The sequence below is a fragment of the Cynoglossus semilaevis genome, chromosome 20 (assembly GCF_000523025.1).
Source record: "Cynoglossus semilaevis isolate Cse_v1.0 chromosome 20, Cse_v1.0, whole genome shotgun sequence".
Classification (NCBI taxonomy): domain Eukaryota; kingdom Metazoa; phylum Chordata; class Actinopteri; order Pleuronectiformes; family Cynoglossidae; genus Cynoglossus; species Cynoglossus semilaevis.
Window position 1 is genome coordinate 6,998,320 of NC_024326.1, and position 14,008 is coordinate 7,012,327.

Consider the following 14,008-nt stretch of genomic DNA (forward strand, 5'->3'; position numbering starts at 1 on the left):
TTTTTTTCTTCCCTTCACAGGCTACTGATCAGTTGCTGAAATTAATGACGGATCCAAAGTAAGTTTGTATAAAAACAAACAAAGTGTCTGTAACATTGTCTGCTAATTGATTTAACACCTCTGTTTGAAGAGGTGTTTTTAGAAATGATCGCTCAGCTAATGACTTCTTTTCTTTAGGCTGAACCCACTGGCTGCAGGCTTGAACCTTGGAGCAAGTTTGAAAGTCGATTCAGCTAATAAAGAAATGGAAGAGGCCATGAAGAGAGTCCGAGAAGCTCAGTCTCTTATTTCTGCTGCAATTGAACCAGGAAGTGGGTGGATTAAAGTCAAGACAGCTTGTTTTTTTTTTTTTTTGGGGGGGGGGTGAATTTGAATTGGTATTTCGATACATATTTTTTTCTATTCTGTTTCTGCAGACAAGGAGAACAAGAAGAAGCGATCCCGCTCTCGTTCAAGGTCAAGAAGGAGGTATTCAAGGTCCCACTCAAGGCACAGGTAGATTCGTAAGTTGATTATGTAAATGGTTGATGTGAAGCCACTTCTCCAGCATTATTTTTTTTTCCGGGTCTGATTCCAGGCGCAGCAGATCAAGGCGACGATCAAGATCAAGAAGCAAGAGACGTTCCCGGAGCCCACGCAAAACACACACTCGTTCCAGAGACCGAGGCAGGAGATCACAAAGTAGATCCAGGTACATTTGTTGTGGGTAAAGCTTGGTTCTGTATTATTGTTGTATTTAAGTGCATTATAAAAGACTCGATCTGTTTATAGAGATAAAAAGAGAGATGACTCTGGAAGGAAGAGATCTAAAACACCACCAAAGAGCTACAGCACAGCCAGGAGGTCACACAGTGTGAGTCGGTGAGTAGAGCAGAATAAGCCAGTTCTGTTTCAAGAACCTGACAGAAGGCTGACCAGTTTGCTCTATTCTACAGAAGGCACAGGAGAAGTCGCAGCAGCAGTCGATCTCCTAAAAAGTCTCCAAAACGTAAAGTCTCCAGGTCTCCATCTCCTCGAAGGTTAGTGTGTGATTAGAAATATGAACCAGTTAATTGAAAAGGCCAGGTACTGATGTAAACAAAAAAAAATCACATTCTCATTTGTGTTTCTTTCTTTTCTCTGTAGACACAAGAAGGAGAAGAAAAGAGATAAAGAACGAGAAAGAGACCGCAAAAGCGAAAAAGAGCATGGACATGAAGAGCGAGAACACACTAGCAGCAAGAAAAAGAAAAGCAAAGACAAGGACAAGGACAAGGAAAAGGAAAAGGAAAAAGACAAAGAGTGGGACAGGAAGTCGGATGGTGATAAAGGAGATATTAAGGTAGGTTCTCATCTCTGACATTCATTTTTCTTGTCACCCATTCTCATTTTGTGACATTTATTTTCGTTTAATTCCACAGATCACCAGGGATTATGATGAAGAGGAACAAGGTTATGACAGCGACAAAGAACGAGAGTACAGGAAGGACTCGGATGACTCTGCTTTTTCCCCTCATTCCCAAGGCAACGGTAGAGCCATGTCATCAAAGCAGACCAAAGTTAACGGTGGTGATGATCACCATGATGACATGGATGTCAGTGACTAAGGAGTTCCTGCTTTTCCTTCAAAAATCACCAATATCTGTTCCCAAATGAATAGTTTTCTTCTGACAAATCTGAAATGTGAAGAGTTTGAAATTTTCACGCTGGATTGTTGTGGTTTTTTGCCTTTATCCTATTTTTTCATCTTATTGTTTATAAAAAAAAAAAACCCTTGTTTTGCCTGTCATTAGCTCAAACTAGGCTCGCTTTGCTTTTCTTGGATTTTGTCTTTTATATTGTACCTTACTTACACCTTTGTCATGTAATGATGTAATGTTAATACAGCCTTCCCCATCCTTTTGTAAACAGTTAATTTACATGCTTACGCTATAGTAAAATGTTGATGTTTTATCAGGGATTTCTTTTTATAATAAAGCTCTGTTGGAGAACAAAATCTAAGGCTCATTTTTTTCAACTTTGATGTTAGTAAATTATAAAATCTCATCAACTTTCTTTTTTTAGTTCTGTAATACTCACATATCCTGGTGCCTTAAGCTTAGACCGCTACCTCCAATACCCTGGACCACACTACGCCTATTTCTTATCTTGATCCCTGGGTTGGCATCAAACCTTGCAGATGCACGTTTCTCTGTCAACTATGTTGCCTTCTCAGGTGGGATACTGCAAAGTTCAAATCTCGTACTCCTCTTCTTGTCAATTAAGTTGAGAGCCTCTTAAGGTTCTATGCCAAGGAAGGAAAGATAGTACGTTTTCAGTGTTATGCTGACAATAACAAGATTTATATGCCATGAAGCGAAATAACACCTACCACATTCAGCCGCTATTCAACTCCTGCGGTTGTGCCTTCAAATAAGTGAAGTATATCCCTCCTCCTGTTAAACATGTATTCTGTATTATATTTTAAAATTAATTTTCCAAAGAATGGTGACCAAACAAACCGTTGATTGTTGTGCAACTTAACAGCTGATCTGAGAACATTCTAGTTTCATATTTCATGAAGCAGAAACTAAATACTGTAGTTTTGTGTACTGATAAACTCCTATTGTGATTTATACAAAGCAGTCAGGTATAACAAGGCTTTAAATGAAGTAAAGGTTCGTCTGTTATTATGTTAAGAGAACATTACAGCGATAATTCTTCAATTTAAATGACTTGAGTGAATAATAAAACTATAATAATAATACTACAAATTTTGTTGAAACATGATGCTGGTGCTTTATTTAAAGGGATGTGAAGTAGGTATGGTTGCAGTACACATCAGCTAAAGCAAAAAAAAAAGAAAAGAAAATGTGATGTATGAGTTTTTCCATGTGGCTATTTTTGGGATATCCAGCAAATATAGTTGTCACAGCTTAGTTTACTCCCCTGAATTAAAAAACAAAATTAAATAAAATGTATTAGCAAAACATCATCAAGGAGAGATTTTTGTAAGCAATAAAAGGTGTTTCAAAGTGTTAGTGTTACAATTCAGTTTTTTTCCTCTTTATCTAACTACCAATAAGTCTGCAGGTAATATAAGAAACCTTCAGAGAATATACCTTGACAACGTGTGTGAACCAGTGGGCCGACAGCCATCACATGCCTCTAAATATACTTCATATCAGTGCAGTATTTAAACAAAGAACAGTTTACCTGATATTTTCCATCTGGGATTCTCTCACATTAGAACGTACGTTAATACAGTACAGCAAATCCATTCACACCGAGCACAAAGTTCGCACTATCACGACGAAGACGTGGAGAAAGACGAGAGGTAACGTGAGCTAACCTGAAAACACAGGAAACTGCGTCCTGCACCGGGAAAAGGCTTCTATACCGAACTGTTAAGAATGGGTTTGATGCTCAACCTTCCCCCAGCTGGTTAAAAACATTCAGAAGTACTGGAAATGTATTGCTACACAGCGTTACTGCCTTTGACTTTTTCTATCTATATTTATATGTATAATACATCATATATAAATGTATGTTAAGCTTAAGTTTAAGGATATAGATATACAGGGTTTTTTTTCTTCCTTTTTTTAAACTCTTAGGTGAGGCGTGTGATATTTACAGATGAGTGTCGACAGAGCTTCAGTGTGTTCAAAGGATTCCATGGATGTGAGGTGATGCAAAGTCCGGCCTCAACGTTCTGACAGCTTTCACAGACGACAGCGTCAGCAGCAGCAGTGTGGAGCAGCAGATGTAGCCGCCCAGCAGGTGAGCAGTGGGTGTAATGAAAGCTAAAACAAACTGCCCACGTGCATGTCTTTACACGAGATGGCACTGTAACATCTGCTTGCATTGATCTGCGTTGGATCCCTTAGAGGAAAATGAACAGGAGCCAGTGATACTAATAATACAAAGTGATCAATTAGAACAGCAGCTCAACGAAATGGGATTCCTTATATAACGTTTCACAAATCCCTAACGTGTAAGCTAACTGGTCACTTCCTGTTTTGTATTTCCATGTCAAAGGTCAGGGAAGCGACTGGGATCTTCTTTGTAGTGGGCAGGGATAGAGAAAATTGAACCGTCGAATGTGTCATATCGGAATTCCTGAAAAGTGACAGTAGCAGTGATGGTGGGGAAGACGGGGATGTCTGTGAGGGCGGATGAATGAGAGGAAACAGATTTTGTTTAATGATTTCATTTCATTCACACTCTCAAAAAATGCTTGACCTAGACACAGTAATGTGATGTACGATAAACCTCACCGAGTTTGACCGGAAACCCCGGAGGAAGCTTCATCTGAACAAACTCTCGCAGTTTGTTGAAATGTTTGAAGGGAGCTATGACCTCCAAAACATTCAGTAACCTGCAGGCAGCAGAAAGTGGGTCAGTCTAGTTCTCTTTTATAAGCCCAGTGTGACAGTTAATAACCACCAGCATGAATCAAATCTGGGACACTACAACAAACAAACAAAAAAAACCCAGACTCACAAATAATCCTGACCATTTTGATTATTTTAATGTACTGTCTGATGTACTGTGATTCATTCCAAAATAATTTACCTTATTAAGTGGTTGACAAAATAAAGTCAAAGTTTCTAGATCAAAAGGTGGGGGCTGTGCGAGTATGAAATTACATTAAAACCCCATTAGTGACGATGAAAGAGGAGAGTTTTATTGTCAACCCCATTAGGGTTGGTTCAACAGAAGAGATAAATCAATATGCTACATTACCTCACGCTACTGCCTGTGACCTATTATCAAACACATTTTGTATAAATCCTCTCTCCACCAAAGTCGATCCTTACAATTCATTTTTGTTGAAAATCTTTGGAAATCCTTGGAAAAAGCGCAAAAATGACTACCTGTACTTTCTTAAACAGTCATTCTCCATGAACATATTTTGCACACAACTGTATTATGATTGGTTTCAGTTCTATAACGTCAGGAAATCTGACTATAAAACCTTATTTGAAGCTAAATTCTAAACACTGGATAAATGTAATTTTCAGCTGAGCTTTGAGGCTACTGTGCTGGAGCAGTTGAAACACCCATTCATCAAGACCTTGTGTTTACCTGGCCTTTACTATATGAAGTGAAATATTTAATCTCTGCACCAACCATTCCCATGATCCAAGTGTATTTAAGTGTAACATCCTACTCATACTGTGAGAAGGAAAGGATGCACTTACGACTCGATGCCCAGAGGGAAATCCTGGCTCATGGCTACAGTAGCTTTGAAGTTCTTCTTGTTCTCTTTGCACATGAGCTCCCTTCCAAGATGCGGTGGCCTAGAGGTTGGAGGAAATAAAAGATAAAGACACAAAGAGTGTGTTAATAGACCATAGTATTTCACATGGATTTACAATTCACATTTCACAGCAATCCTGCATTAATTGTTAATTGCATTAAGAAAAAAAAAAAGACAGAAAATCCCAGCTCCTTACTTTCCATGCTCTGCAGTGATGTACTCTTCCCATGAAATAGTGTTGGGAGCTGGAGCTACAAGAGACTGTCTCCTCACAGGCTGCAGAAAAAAATGTATTATGAGCTATGTAGTGGCTCAAAATCAACACAGGTTCTATAGCTCCTATTAGGAGTAAATCAATGGCCTCCCCACCTCAAAGTTCTGTTCACAGATGCTGCCCCCTTTACTTAAGCTCTCCATGATGGCTTTGTTCCTCAGGATGTCTTCCTCACTGAGGTGCTCTCGCCGCTTTCTTGACTCCAGGACAAGGCCGTTCACTGAATAGAAGTCGGCCAGGAAGTTTCCAACTTTCTCCTTTGACAACGGCAAGTTGACTTCAATATTTAATTAAACAAACAAACATGGCTACAGAACTAACTGTGTTTCGTCATGAATATCCCAACTTCATTACAAGCCAAGGAAGGTGCATCCCCGCACATATTAAGATTAAATTAGCAGCAACTTAAATTGATTTCATATATTTTTTAAATTTCCTTAAATTCCCCTTGGTTGAGATTCCATTCATGTTAAGCATTAACATAAACCTTACCGTTTTATCCTCTCTGAAAAGCCAACCAATCTGACTGCGGGAGAAAGTGATGGACTTTGTGGACAAAGTGGCAGAGTAGACGTCACTGCTCATCAGAATGTCCACCTCTTCTTCTGTCTCCATCTCTGAGTCCTTTAGTATTTAAAAAAAACATCTTATTTTAGTTTAATCAGGTGACAATACAGCATAAAACAACTTTGGTGAAAGTGTTTCCTCACCTCATGGTGGATTCTTTGGTAAACTTTTGCTTCATTGTCTAGGACTACAAAGGACTGGGACGGTGCAGCATCACCATTAAAAATGAAACTGAGATCGCCGCGCTGACATTTCATGTCAGTGAAGTCTATGAGAGTGGTATCCAGTCTGAATTAAAAGAGAAGGAATAAACAGGTCAGTGGAGATTCTGTCCCACTTTCTAGATCTAAAAGAAGCAACTGACCTGGATGTGTTCAAAGACTCCACACTTAGTAAAACATGATTATCTCATTAACAAAAAATAATTTAACTGGAAAATGTGAGAAAACAATTGTCCAAAATAACCCAATGTCATGGTTTATGGGTTTGAGAAACACAACATTGTCTCTCTGTAAAAGGTTATATTTGAAGAAACGAAACTTTATTCTTGTTTTTTTTTTATCTTTTACATCCTAATAACTAACCCTATTACCAGTATTTATTACCTTCATTCAGGTTCTTGAAGTCTTACCTGATATTGATGCCCTGCTTGTAAATTTTACATGCATCCGACGGTAGGATCCGGGACAAAAGAGGCACTACGACATGAATAAATTAGTTAGGGTTGGAAAAGTCTTTAACGCGAATCAATAATTTGCCTGTTTTTTTGGGGTGTATTTCCTCTGAGGTTTAATATGTCTAAATAATGTAAGTGCTTATATAAACTGAAAACTTACCCCAGCTCTGAAAATCCCAATGCAGCTCCAGATAAAAGTCACCAAGCTGCAAAAAAGAGAGATAAAAGATCTATCAAAATGACATTCCAAAATATACAACTAAATTTAAAAGAACACTAGACATTGACAAACAATAGAACTCCATGGAGGTACTGTGGGAAATGTGTGGCAGAGACATCAGTGAATGAGAATCCAGCTGTGATCCTCACCTCCCTGAGAGCTTTCAGCAGTTTTGGCCTCTTATCCTCCACACTCTCCCTGGACTGCTGCTTTAACTTCCGCAGTATGGCTGTGACTGAAGAAAGAGTGGAAGATTTATTGCAAGTTCTTCACTCACATTACATGCATTAACATCTGGAAGACAAAGATAAAGGAACGCTTGTCCTAAACAGGACACAACGGACCGTCTCTGGGAATAACATCAAGAGGGACGACAAGATTTTAAACCTCTCTTCTTAAAGTAAATCTCACTATTCAATCTCTTTGCCATATATGTTTGCCCTAATTTTGTTTTTGCTTTTCTGGGTTATGGTGTTTTTATTTGTTGTGTTTTGTCTGAATAAAGATTATTTTACAGCTTGCCTTCTGAGTTAAAACAATTAATTTCAATTACTTTCCTGTATTAACAGACAGCATATGATTCATGTTCCAAATTATGGGCAGTGCCCAGATTAGAGGGCATAAATTGCTTTGTCAGAAATTCACATATTCCCATTAGTAATCACTCAAAGGGGTTTTGTGTTTTAGTTCCATTGGATCTACTCTAGCACTAGGATCCACATTTAAACGCTTAAATCCTCATAGCCAGCATTACAAACCGTTTACTGTAGGGAATTATTGCTTCTCTGTAGAAATAATATAATTAAGTGCTACACGCATCATTTGCAGTGACAGGATTAGCTCAACGCTGATCAATTATTTAATTTAAACCATATGAAACAAACTGTGTCATCATATTTGGCATGTTATCCCAGTTGTCTTTGCCAAGGTGAAAATAGTGGACTGGAGGGAAAAGTGCTGACAAGGCGCTCACTGCCCTCTCACAGCTTGTCACTTTGCACGCGCGCACACACACACACAGTGCTGACATAATGAGCACATGGGTAAAGCAGGAGGTGACGAATGACGACAGGACTGCAGTGTTTAGCGTGAAAGCTCAGACTTTTCTGCATTTGTCCTCTTTACTTAGTGTTATTGCTGTTGTATCCTGTTCAGTCAAAGTCAAGAGAGAACTAAACACTGTCACCAGGAGAGTTTGAGCATCTTTGTGTGTCCTTGCTGCTGGTGTGTGAAGAGGCAACCATCTCCGTTGTGCTTACTCTCATTAACACTTGTAAATGATGTGACCTTCTCAAAGCGGAAATTGTGTCTCATGCACAGAGAGGCAAGACGCATAACAACAAGGGTTGGGAGTCATTTCACACTAATACTGGGCTACTCAACAGTCACAATACAGGGACAGGATGCAATGACAATTTATAATCACATTACTTATGCAGCCTATTTGCACTGAACTGAGACCAGTGTTCTCAATGGAGTCACAAAAAACAGGATGAATTGTTTGTTTGTTCATAGTCTACACCAGAGACATAGCTCTGTCTTCATCTTGTCTCTTCATCTAAGGCATTATGGGGAACACAAAAACATCAAAAGATGAAATGTATCTCAAATGTACCAATATTGCCTTTTAAATGTGAATAAACTCTTTTCAGTATGGTGATATTTTATAAGCAATGTGTGAGCAAAGACCAAAGCATCATTCAGATAAATCAGTGTTTCAGCCAACAGTGTGACGAAATCTCTAAGAAAATAACAGCCACTAGTTCTCTAGCTGAACTGACCAGACAGCACAGCATAGAAGAGAAAACTTACTCATTTGCCTGTCGCCATAACTGATGGCTTCTGCTAGAGGACTCCATCCCTGTGCGTTCTTTATCTTCACAGGAGCATTATGGGCCAGCAGGAGGAGAGCACATTCTATAAAACAAGGATCAAATTGGCTGTGAAATAATCGACCATAGTCTGTACCAGTCTGGATGTTTAAAGGTACAAAAACCAAAAAAAAAATGAAAAAGAAAAACAGTTTGTTTGGTTACAAATTAACTTTACGACATGTCATTTGGCACTATTCTCTAATTTCTGTTCAACTACTGCGGAGGTCAGAGAAGAATTGCTGATCGGTGCAGGAGTATGAACTAACATTCCAACCTGAAGGACCTTTAAGTGAAGATAACTATACTTTACTGTTTAAGAGTACACATTTTCTTTGTTTATTGGAATCAATAAAAAATGAATTTAATTTATTTATTTATTTAACTCAACTTAAACTTAAATTGAATGAAAGTTTGTTTTCACCTTTGTGGCCCAACATCAGTGCAAGGTGAAGAGGTGTATTACCTGGGAAAAGAAACACATCGATATATTTAGTACACACACTCAAAATAATTTAATAAAATTAATTATAGCAAAATAAAACAGAAATTATTTATATTGAATGAAACCACTCATAAATAATGGTCATCTGTGGCAAAAGGTCCAAGTTAAAGTCACTATTCATTCCATTTGTTCATAAATGTTATATGTTGTCAAATGTTTGTCCTGTACGTTTTGTTTTAAATCAACTAACCACAAATCTACAACCATTACAAAAATAAGGATATGATAAAATTGTATATAAGAAACCTCTTAGTACAAATTATTCTTAATTATAGTATAAAATATAACAAACAGAATATTTATAAATAAGAAAAAAACATACGAGAATGCAACTTGTGGCGATTAATAATATATAATACATAGAATATAATTTCAATTGATTGCAATATATGGGGCACTGGTAGGACACTCACCGTGTACATCTTTCTGAGAGATGCTGTGGGTCCTGATAAGAGAGGACAGACGACGCACGTCTCCTCTGAAAACACATTCGTGAACAGGAAAGTCGAAGTCGGTGCTTGTTAATATGATGGGGTTCTTGTTGCTGTCCACTGATGACGGGTTGCCGTTGATGTTTTTTGCGTTAAGCTGCTGTTGCTGCTGTAGTGTGGAGGATTTGACCGACTTGTGAAAAGCCTTGTTAGATGTGAAATTGTTACTGGTACCGTTTGAGATGGTCTCGTTTGAGGTCTCGTCATGTGTATCCCTTAATTCTTCGTTTTTGTTGGCCTTGTTATGGTCCTTTCGCATGGTGCGTATCTTCTCACCTGTCATGATGGTGATGATGCCGTACGTTACCGGGTTAACAAATAACTTCAAACTACACCACGCGAAGCAGACAGCACTAAAAAATTGGAAAATTCGTTTTAAACCAAACTCCTTCAATGTATTTATTTGATTACTAGTTATTCTGTGGCGGAGAAATAAATACCACCGCACCTGCTGCTCAGCACTACTGCCAACATTAGCTCCCTGCTAACCCGCAATAAAAATGAATAGGATGGGCGCGGCGACTATATAAAGAAAATAATATCCAGCACAACAGAAAAACACTACGAATTAACACAAGACTTAATAATAGTATACGAAAGTGGAATGACTACATCCTGTCTTGTCCGTAGTTTCTAAGTTAAAGATACAAAAACAAAATTTGCTTTGTGGCAAAGCCAGACCGTACAATGAACCTGCAGAGCTACTGTTAGCAAGATCTTCTCGCGAGATGACATAACAACACCCAGCGTGAACAATTTCGCTTTTGTGGTTGCCAGGAAGTCCAATAAAATCATGTTCTTTTGTAAAAACTTTCTAATATGCCATTCTACACATCCCGCTTTGTTTCAGTCATTTATCTTTTTATATTTTTGTCCAAAATTGATCTATAACATCTTAAGCCTCACTTATGGACCCCCTTATTATTATTATCATTATATACAGTTACATGTATCTGGCAACCCTTACGTCATATTTATGCGACACATACGCTTGAGGATCGGTGTCTTCGCGTTAGTTCCTAGTTTGTTTTTCTTTCGAAAATGTCAGCTTTAAAGAAGGGCAAGAAAATAGTTAATCAGGACGAACTGCGACGCTTGATGAGAGAAAAACAAAGACAAACGACAGACAAAAAGCGCATCGAGTCTCCGTTTGCTAAATACAACAGTGTGGGGCAACTGAGCTGTGTGTTGTGCAGTGTGCAGCTCAAATCCGAGCTACTGTGGCCGGCTCATGTTCTGGGGAAACAGCACAAAGAGAAGGTGGCAGAGCTAAAGGGAGCGAAGACTCAACCAGCGGAAACACAAAACCAAACACTTAAAAGGAAAACATCAAACGTCGAGGACGCGGACGGGAAACGGGCGAAGTCAGCTACTGTATCCGGTCAGTCTGCGTCAGGGTTGCCAGGAGATTTCTTTGAGAAGTCAAAGGATAAAGCAGAGGTTTCTGCTCCAAAATCTGCAAGCTTGAATCTACTTGCAGGAGTTTACGATGATGACGACAATGATAATGAAAAAGACCAGTCAGATCACACAGGAACCACAAACCCACAACCTGAAAAAGCAGAGGCTGCAGGTCTGCCAGTGGATTTCTTTGACAGCTCAATCCCTTCAACACCTGCCATTCCTTCTCACTCAGGATCTGTCCTCAAAGCAAACACACCAGAGAAGAGCACTGAAAAGAAAGAGAACACAGCAGAAGCACTTCCAGAGGGGTTCTTTGATGACCCAGTGACAGATGCCAAGGTGCGCAATGTTGATGCTCCAAAAGATCAAATGGACAAGGAGTGGGAAGAGTTTCAGAAAGAGATCAGACAGGTGAACACCAAATCTGAAGCCATCGTGGCTGAGGACGACGAGGAGGGACGCATTGAACGCCAGATCGATGAAATAGATGAACAGATTGAATGTTACAAGAGGGTGGAGCTGCTGAGAGACAAGCGGGATGTCATTAAAAACAAGTCTTTGTCCACGAAGGAGGAACAAATGGAGACTGTTAACAGTGAGGAGGAAGAAGAGGAGGATGAAGAGGAGCTGTTGGCTCTTTTGTCACGTGACTGGCGAGCTAAAGGGGCATTGGTGTAGATTCCTCAGAGATGCTAAGATGTTGTATGATCTTTCATGTTATTTTTTTTTACTACTCAGATTCTATAAATATGTTTGTTAAAGACCTTCAGTTTGTCATATCTGTAAATTTCAGAACTTTAAAAATTACAATGTCATGTGCACCATTCTAGTAAAACATTAAACAACATTACAAGGTCTGACGTGTTTGAAGGTACAGTAAAACTTTAAAACATGTTGACGTTAAGTGACATGTTCTGGTAAAATTTCCCTCACCCCATTCACATCTATGGCCAGGCAAAAGTACAAATCATTTTCATTTAATTTCTATAGAAAAAATAAATAAAAAAAAGCTGAGTCAGGTGACAACTTTTTGTAAGTGTGTTTATTAACTTGTGTCAGCATGGACCTGAAAATTACATCTTCAAAGGCTACTTACAGTTTAAGTTTGACTTATTGTTCTGCAAAAAAAGACGTTTAAATTATTTGTTCATGTTACATTATAAGCAACATGCATATCACAACATCATTTTAAAAATGTAAAATGTCAAGATTATAGGCCTTTGCACACCAGACGGTTTTTGAATCATTTAGATAAATTCCCTTGTTTGTGCACATTGAGCCCATGCAAGTAGATATTGTCTACATAATGCACTTCAATCAAGCAAATTATTAGAATTGATTGTTTTAGGGATCATGTGGTTAATTTCAACTTTCTTGAATATGGCAGCCTGTGTGTTACCTTTTAGTATTTTTTCCAAATAATACAGAAATTTACTACTGAAAAGTGTAGGGCAGACTCAGCTCACAGGATATAGGTGACTATTGTATTAAAGTTTTAGACACTCGCATTTACAAAAAGAGAACACATTAGAATACGTTTTTAAAATTATGTGCCATTCATTTACATTGCTGTTGCAGTAAAAAGCTGCCACCAATACTGTTGGTATGCAAAGGCCCCAAGACCAAAAAGCAAAAATTGTCAAAGCAGTTTCATTTAACAGACGACTGTCAGAGAAAAGATTTATACATTTTTACAGAGTACAGCAATAGTTACTATAACAAACATGTTACATAAATAATGAACCATTACAAGGTCCGTACAACTGGAATAAGACGAATCAAGTAAAGAGTAATGGTCAGTGCTTCTTAAACTACCTGTTTATCATTGTGAGTTAGCTGTGTGTTCCATCTACTGCATTTCTCAATACCACAACATCTACATAATTATCTTATTGCTACATGAGTCTCATGAATTTCCATTAATTTCTCTACTGAGATTCAAAGTGTCCTTAGCCCTTCAAACCTTGTACAAGTAAAAACTTCAACAAAAACAAAACAAAATAAATCCTAGATTTATTACGCTACACAAAAACCCAATCACAGCTTACGGAATAAAAACAACAGCAACATCAACTCTCTAACAAACATTGGAATCAGCTTAGGAAATCAAATTCAAAACATTTTTTAAAGATAAATTAGGGAAAGGTTTAAAACAAATACCGCTCTCAGAACAAGCCTGTTTTTTAGTAGTCATTTGTAAACATTCATACAATGTATGTGTGGAGCTTCTCTATGTTCTGTGTCAGTTGTACTGGGTGTTAATTAAAAAGATCATCTGCAAAATGACATCAATACAGAGGTCCTCCACCTCCAACTGCCGCAACTGCCATGGTCACTGGGCTATTACAATGTTTTACTTTGTTATTCTAATTGGTGATAAGCACTTTATTATTGTAATATCAGCTGCTATATCAACTATGATATTATCTATTTTACAATCCACATAAAGGTGGATATAGTGATGCAGAATTAAAAGAGATTGCTTCCATTCAAACCCTCAACACATTTTGTAAATGTAAGATTCCACATGTGCCTCTTAAATCCATTTCGCACGCGTGTCTGTACCAAATGGTTCAGTATTAATACGCTGATGGTTATAGCCCTGATGCATATTAGAAAATGTACAATGTCTTCTTGTCACAAGTAGAAAACCTGAAACTAGACTAGACAAGACTTTTTGGTAATATGTTCAATATCAGTAATGTGTAAACTGATGTCCCCGATTAAAAATACATGCACTTGTTCAAGGACCTGAATAAATACAGGGTTACACGCCACT

The 14,008-nt window shown here is 38.1% G+C and overlaps 3 protein-coding genes across 4 annotated transcripts in view; 2 read left to right on the forward strand and 1 right to left on the reverse strand.

The window, feature by feature from the left end:
* LOC103396307 (serine/arginine-rich splicing factor 11-like) overlaps positions 1–1,975 on the forward strand; it is a 5,123-nt gene extending 3,148 nt beyond the window's left edge. The window contains exons 5-12 of the mRNA XM_008334337.3: positions 21–58; positions 178–311; positions 417–495; positions 578–691; positions 772–861; positions 936–1,019; positions 1,126–1,321; positions 1,401–1,975. Coding sequence (XP_008332559.1) covers positions 21–58; positions 178–311; positions 417–495; positions 578–691; positions 772–861; positions 936–1,019; positions 1,126–1,321; positions 1,401–1,586 — 921 coding nt within the window. The 3' untranslated portion in view covers positions 1,587–1,975. The remainder of the gene's footprint in view (positions 1–20; positions 59–177; positions 312–416; positions 496–577; positions 692–771; positions 862–935; positions 1,020–1,125; positions 1,322–1,400) is intronic.
* On the reverse strand, positions 1,707–10,532 carry LOC103396308 (ankyrin repeat domain-containing protein 13C-like). 2 transcript variants are annotated; one of them, XR_003048716.1, is made up of 14 exons: positions 9,748–10,532; positions 9,254–9,295; positions 8,771–8,875; positions 7,108–7,193; positions 6,899–6,944; positions 6,694–6,760; positions 6,206–6,350; positions 5,988–6,119; positions 5,591–5,752; positions 5,418–5,497; positions 5,163–5,261; positions 4,236–4,336; positions 2,351–4,121; positions 1,707–2,263 (listed from the first exon to the last, which is right to left on the reverse strand). XR_003048716.1 is itself a non-coding variant. In XM_008334338.3 (13 exons), exons 1-13 carry the CDS (start codon positions 10,106–10,108, stop codon positions 3,991–3,993), a joined length of 1,557 nt encoding a protein of 518 aa, XP_008332560.1. In that variant the 5' UTR covers positions 10,109–10,532; the 3' UTR covers positions 1,707–3,990. The 2 variants fall into 2 exon arrangements, 1 of the variants encoding a protein (XP_008332560.1); XM_008334338.3 differs by having other exon boundaries at positions 1,707–4,121.
* A 179-nt stretch (positions 10,533–10,711) lies between these two features.
* On the forward strand, positions 10,712–13,290 carry znf830 (zinc finger protein 830). The gene has a single exon (XM_008334339.3). The coding sequence runs from the start codon at positions 10,867–10,869 to the stop codon at positions 11,905–11,907; it is 1,041 nt and encodes a 346-aa protein (XP_008332561.1). The 5' UTR covers positions 10,712–10,866; the 3' UTR covers positions 11,908–13,290.
* Positions 13,291–14,008: the final 718 nt, after the last annotated feature.

What these genes read in the sequence shown, in the direction of transcription:
- LOC103396308 (XM_008334338.3), bottom strand. Translation starts at nt 10,108, where the DNA reads ATGACAGGTGAGAAGATACGCACCATGCGAAAGGACCATAACAAGGCC. An exon ending in ACTGATGTTGGGCCACAAAG is followed by an intron (nt 8,876 to 9,253) that starts GTGAAAACAAAC and finishes CTTGTTTTATAG; the next exon opens with AATGTGCTCTCCTCCTGCTG. An exon ending in AAGCAGGGCATCAATATCAG is followed by an intron (nt 6,351 to 6,693) that starts GTAAGACTTCAA and finishes CTTTTAATTCAG; the next exon opens with ACTGGATACCACTCTCATAG.
- znf830 (XM_008334339.3), top strand. Translation starts at nt 10,867, where the DNA reads ATGTCAGCTTTAAAGAAGGGCAAGAAAATAGTTAATCAGGACGAACTG.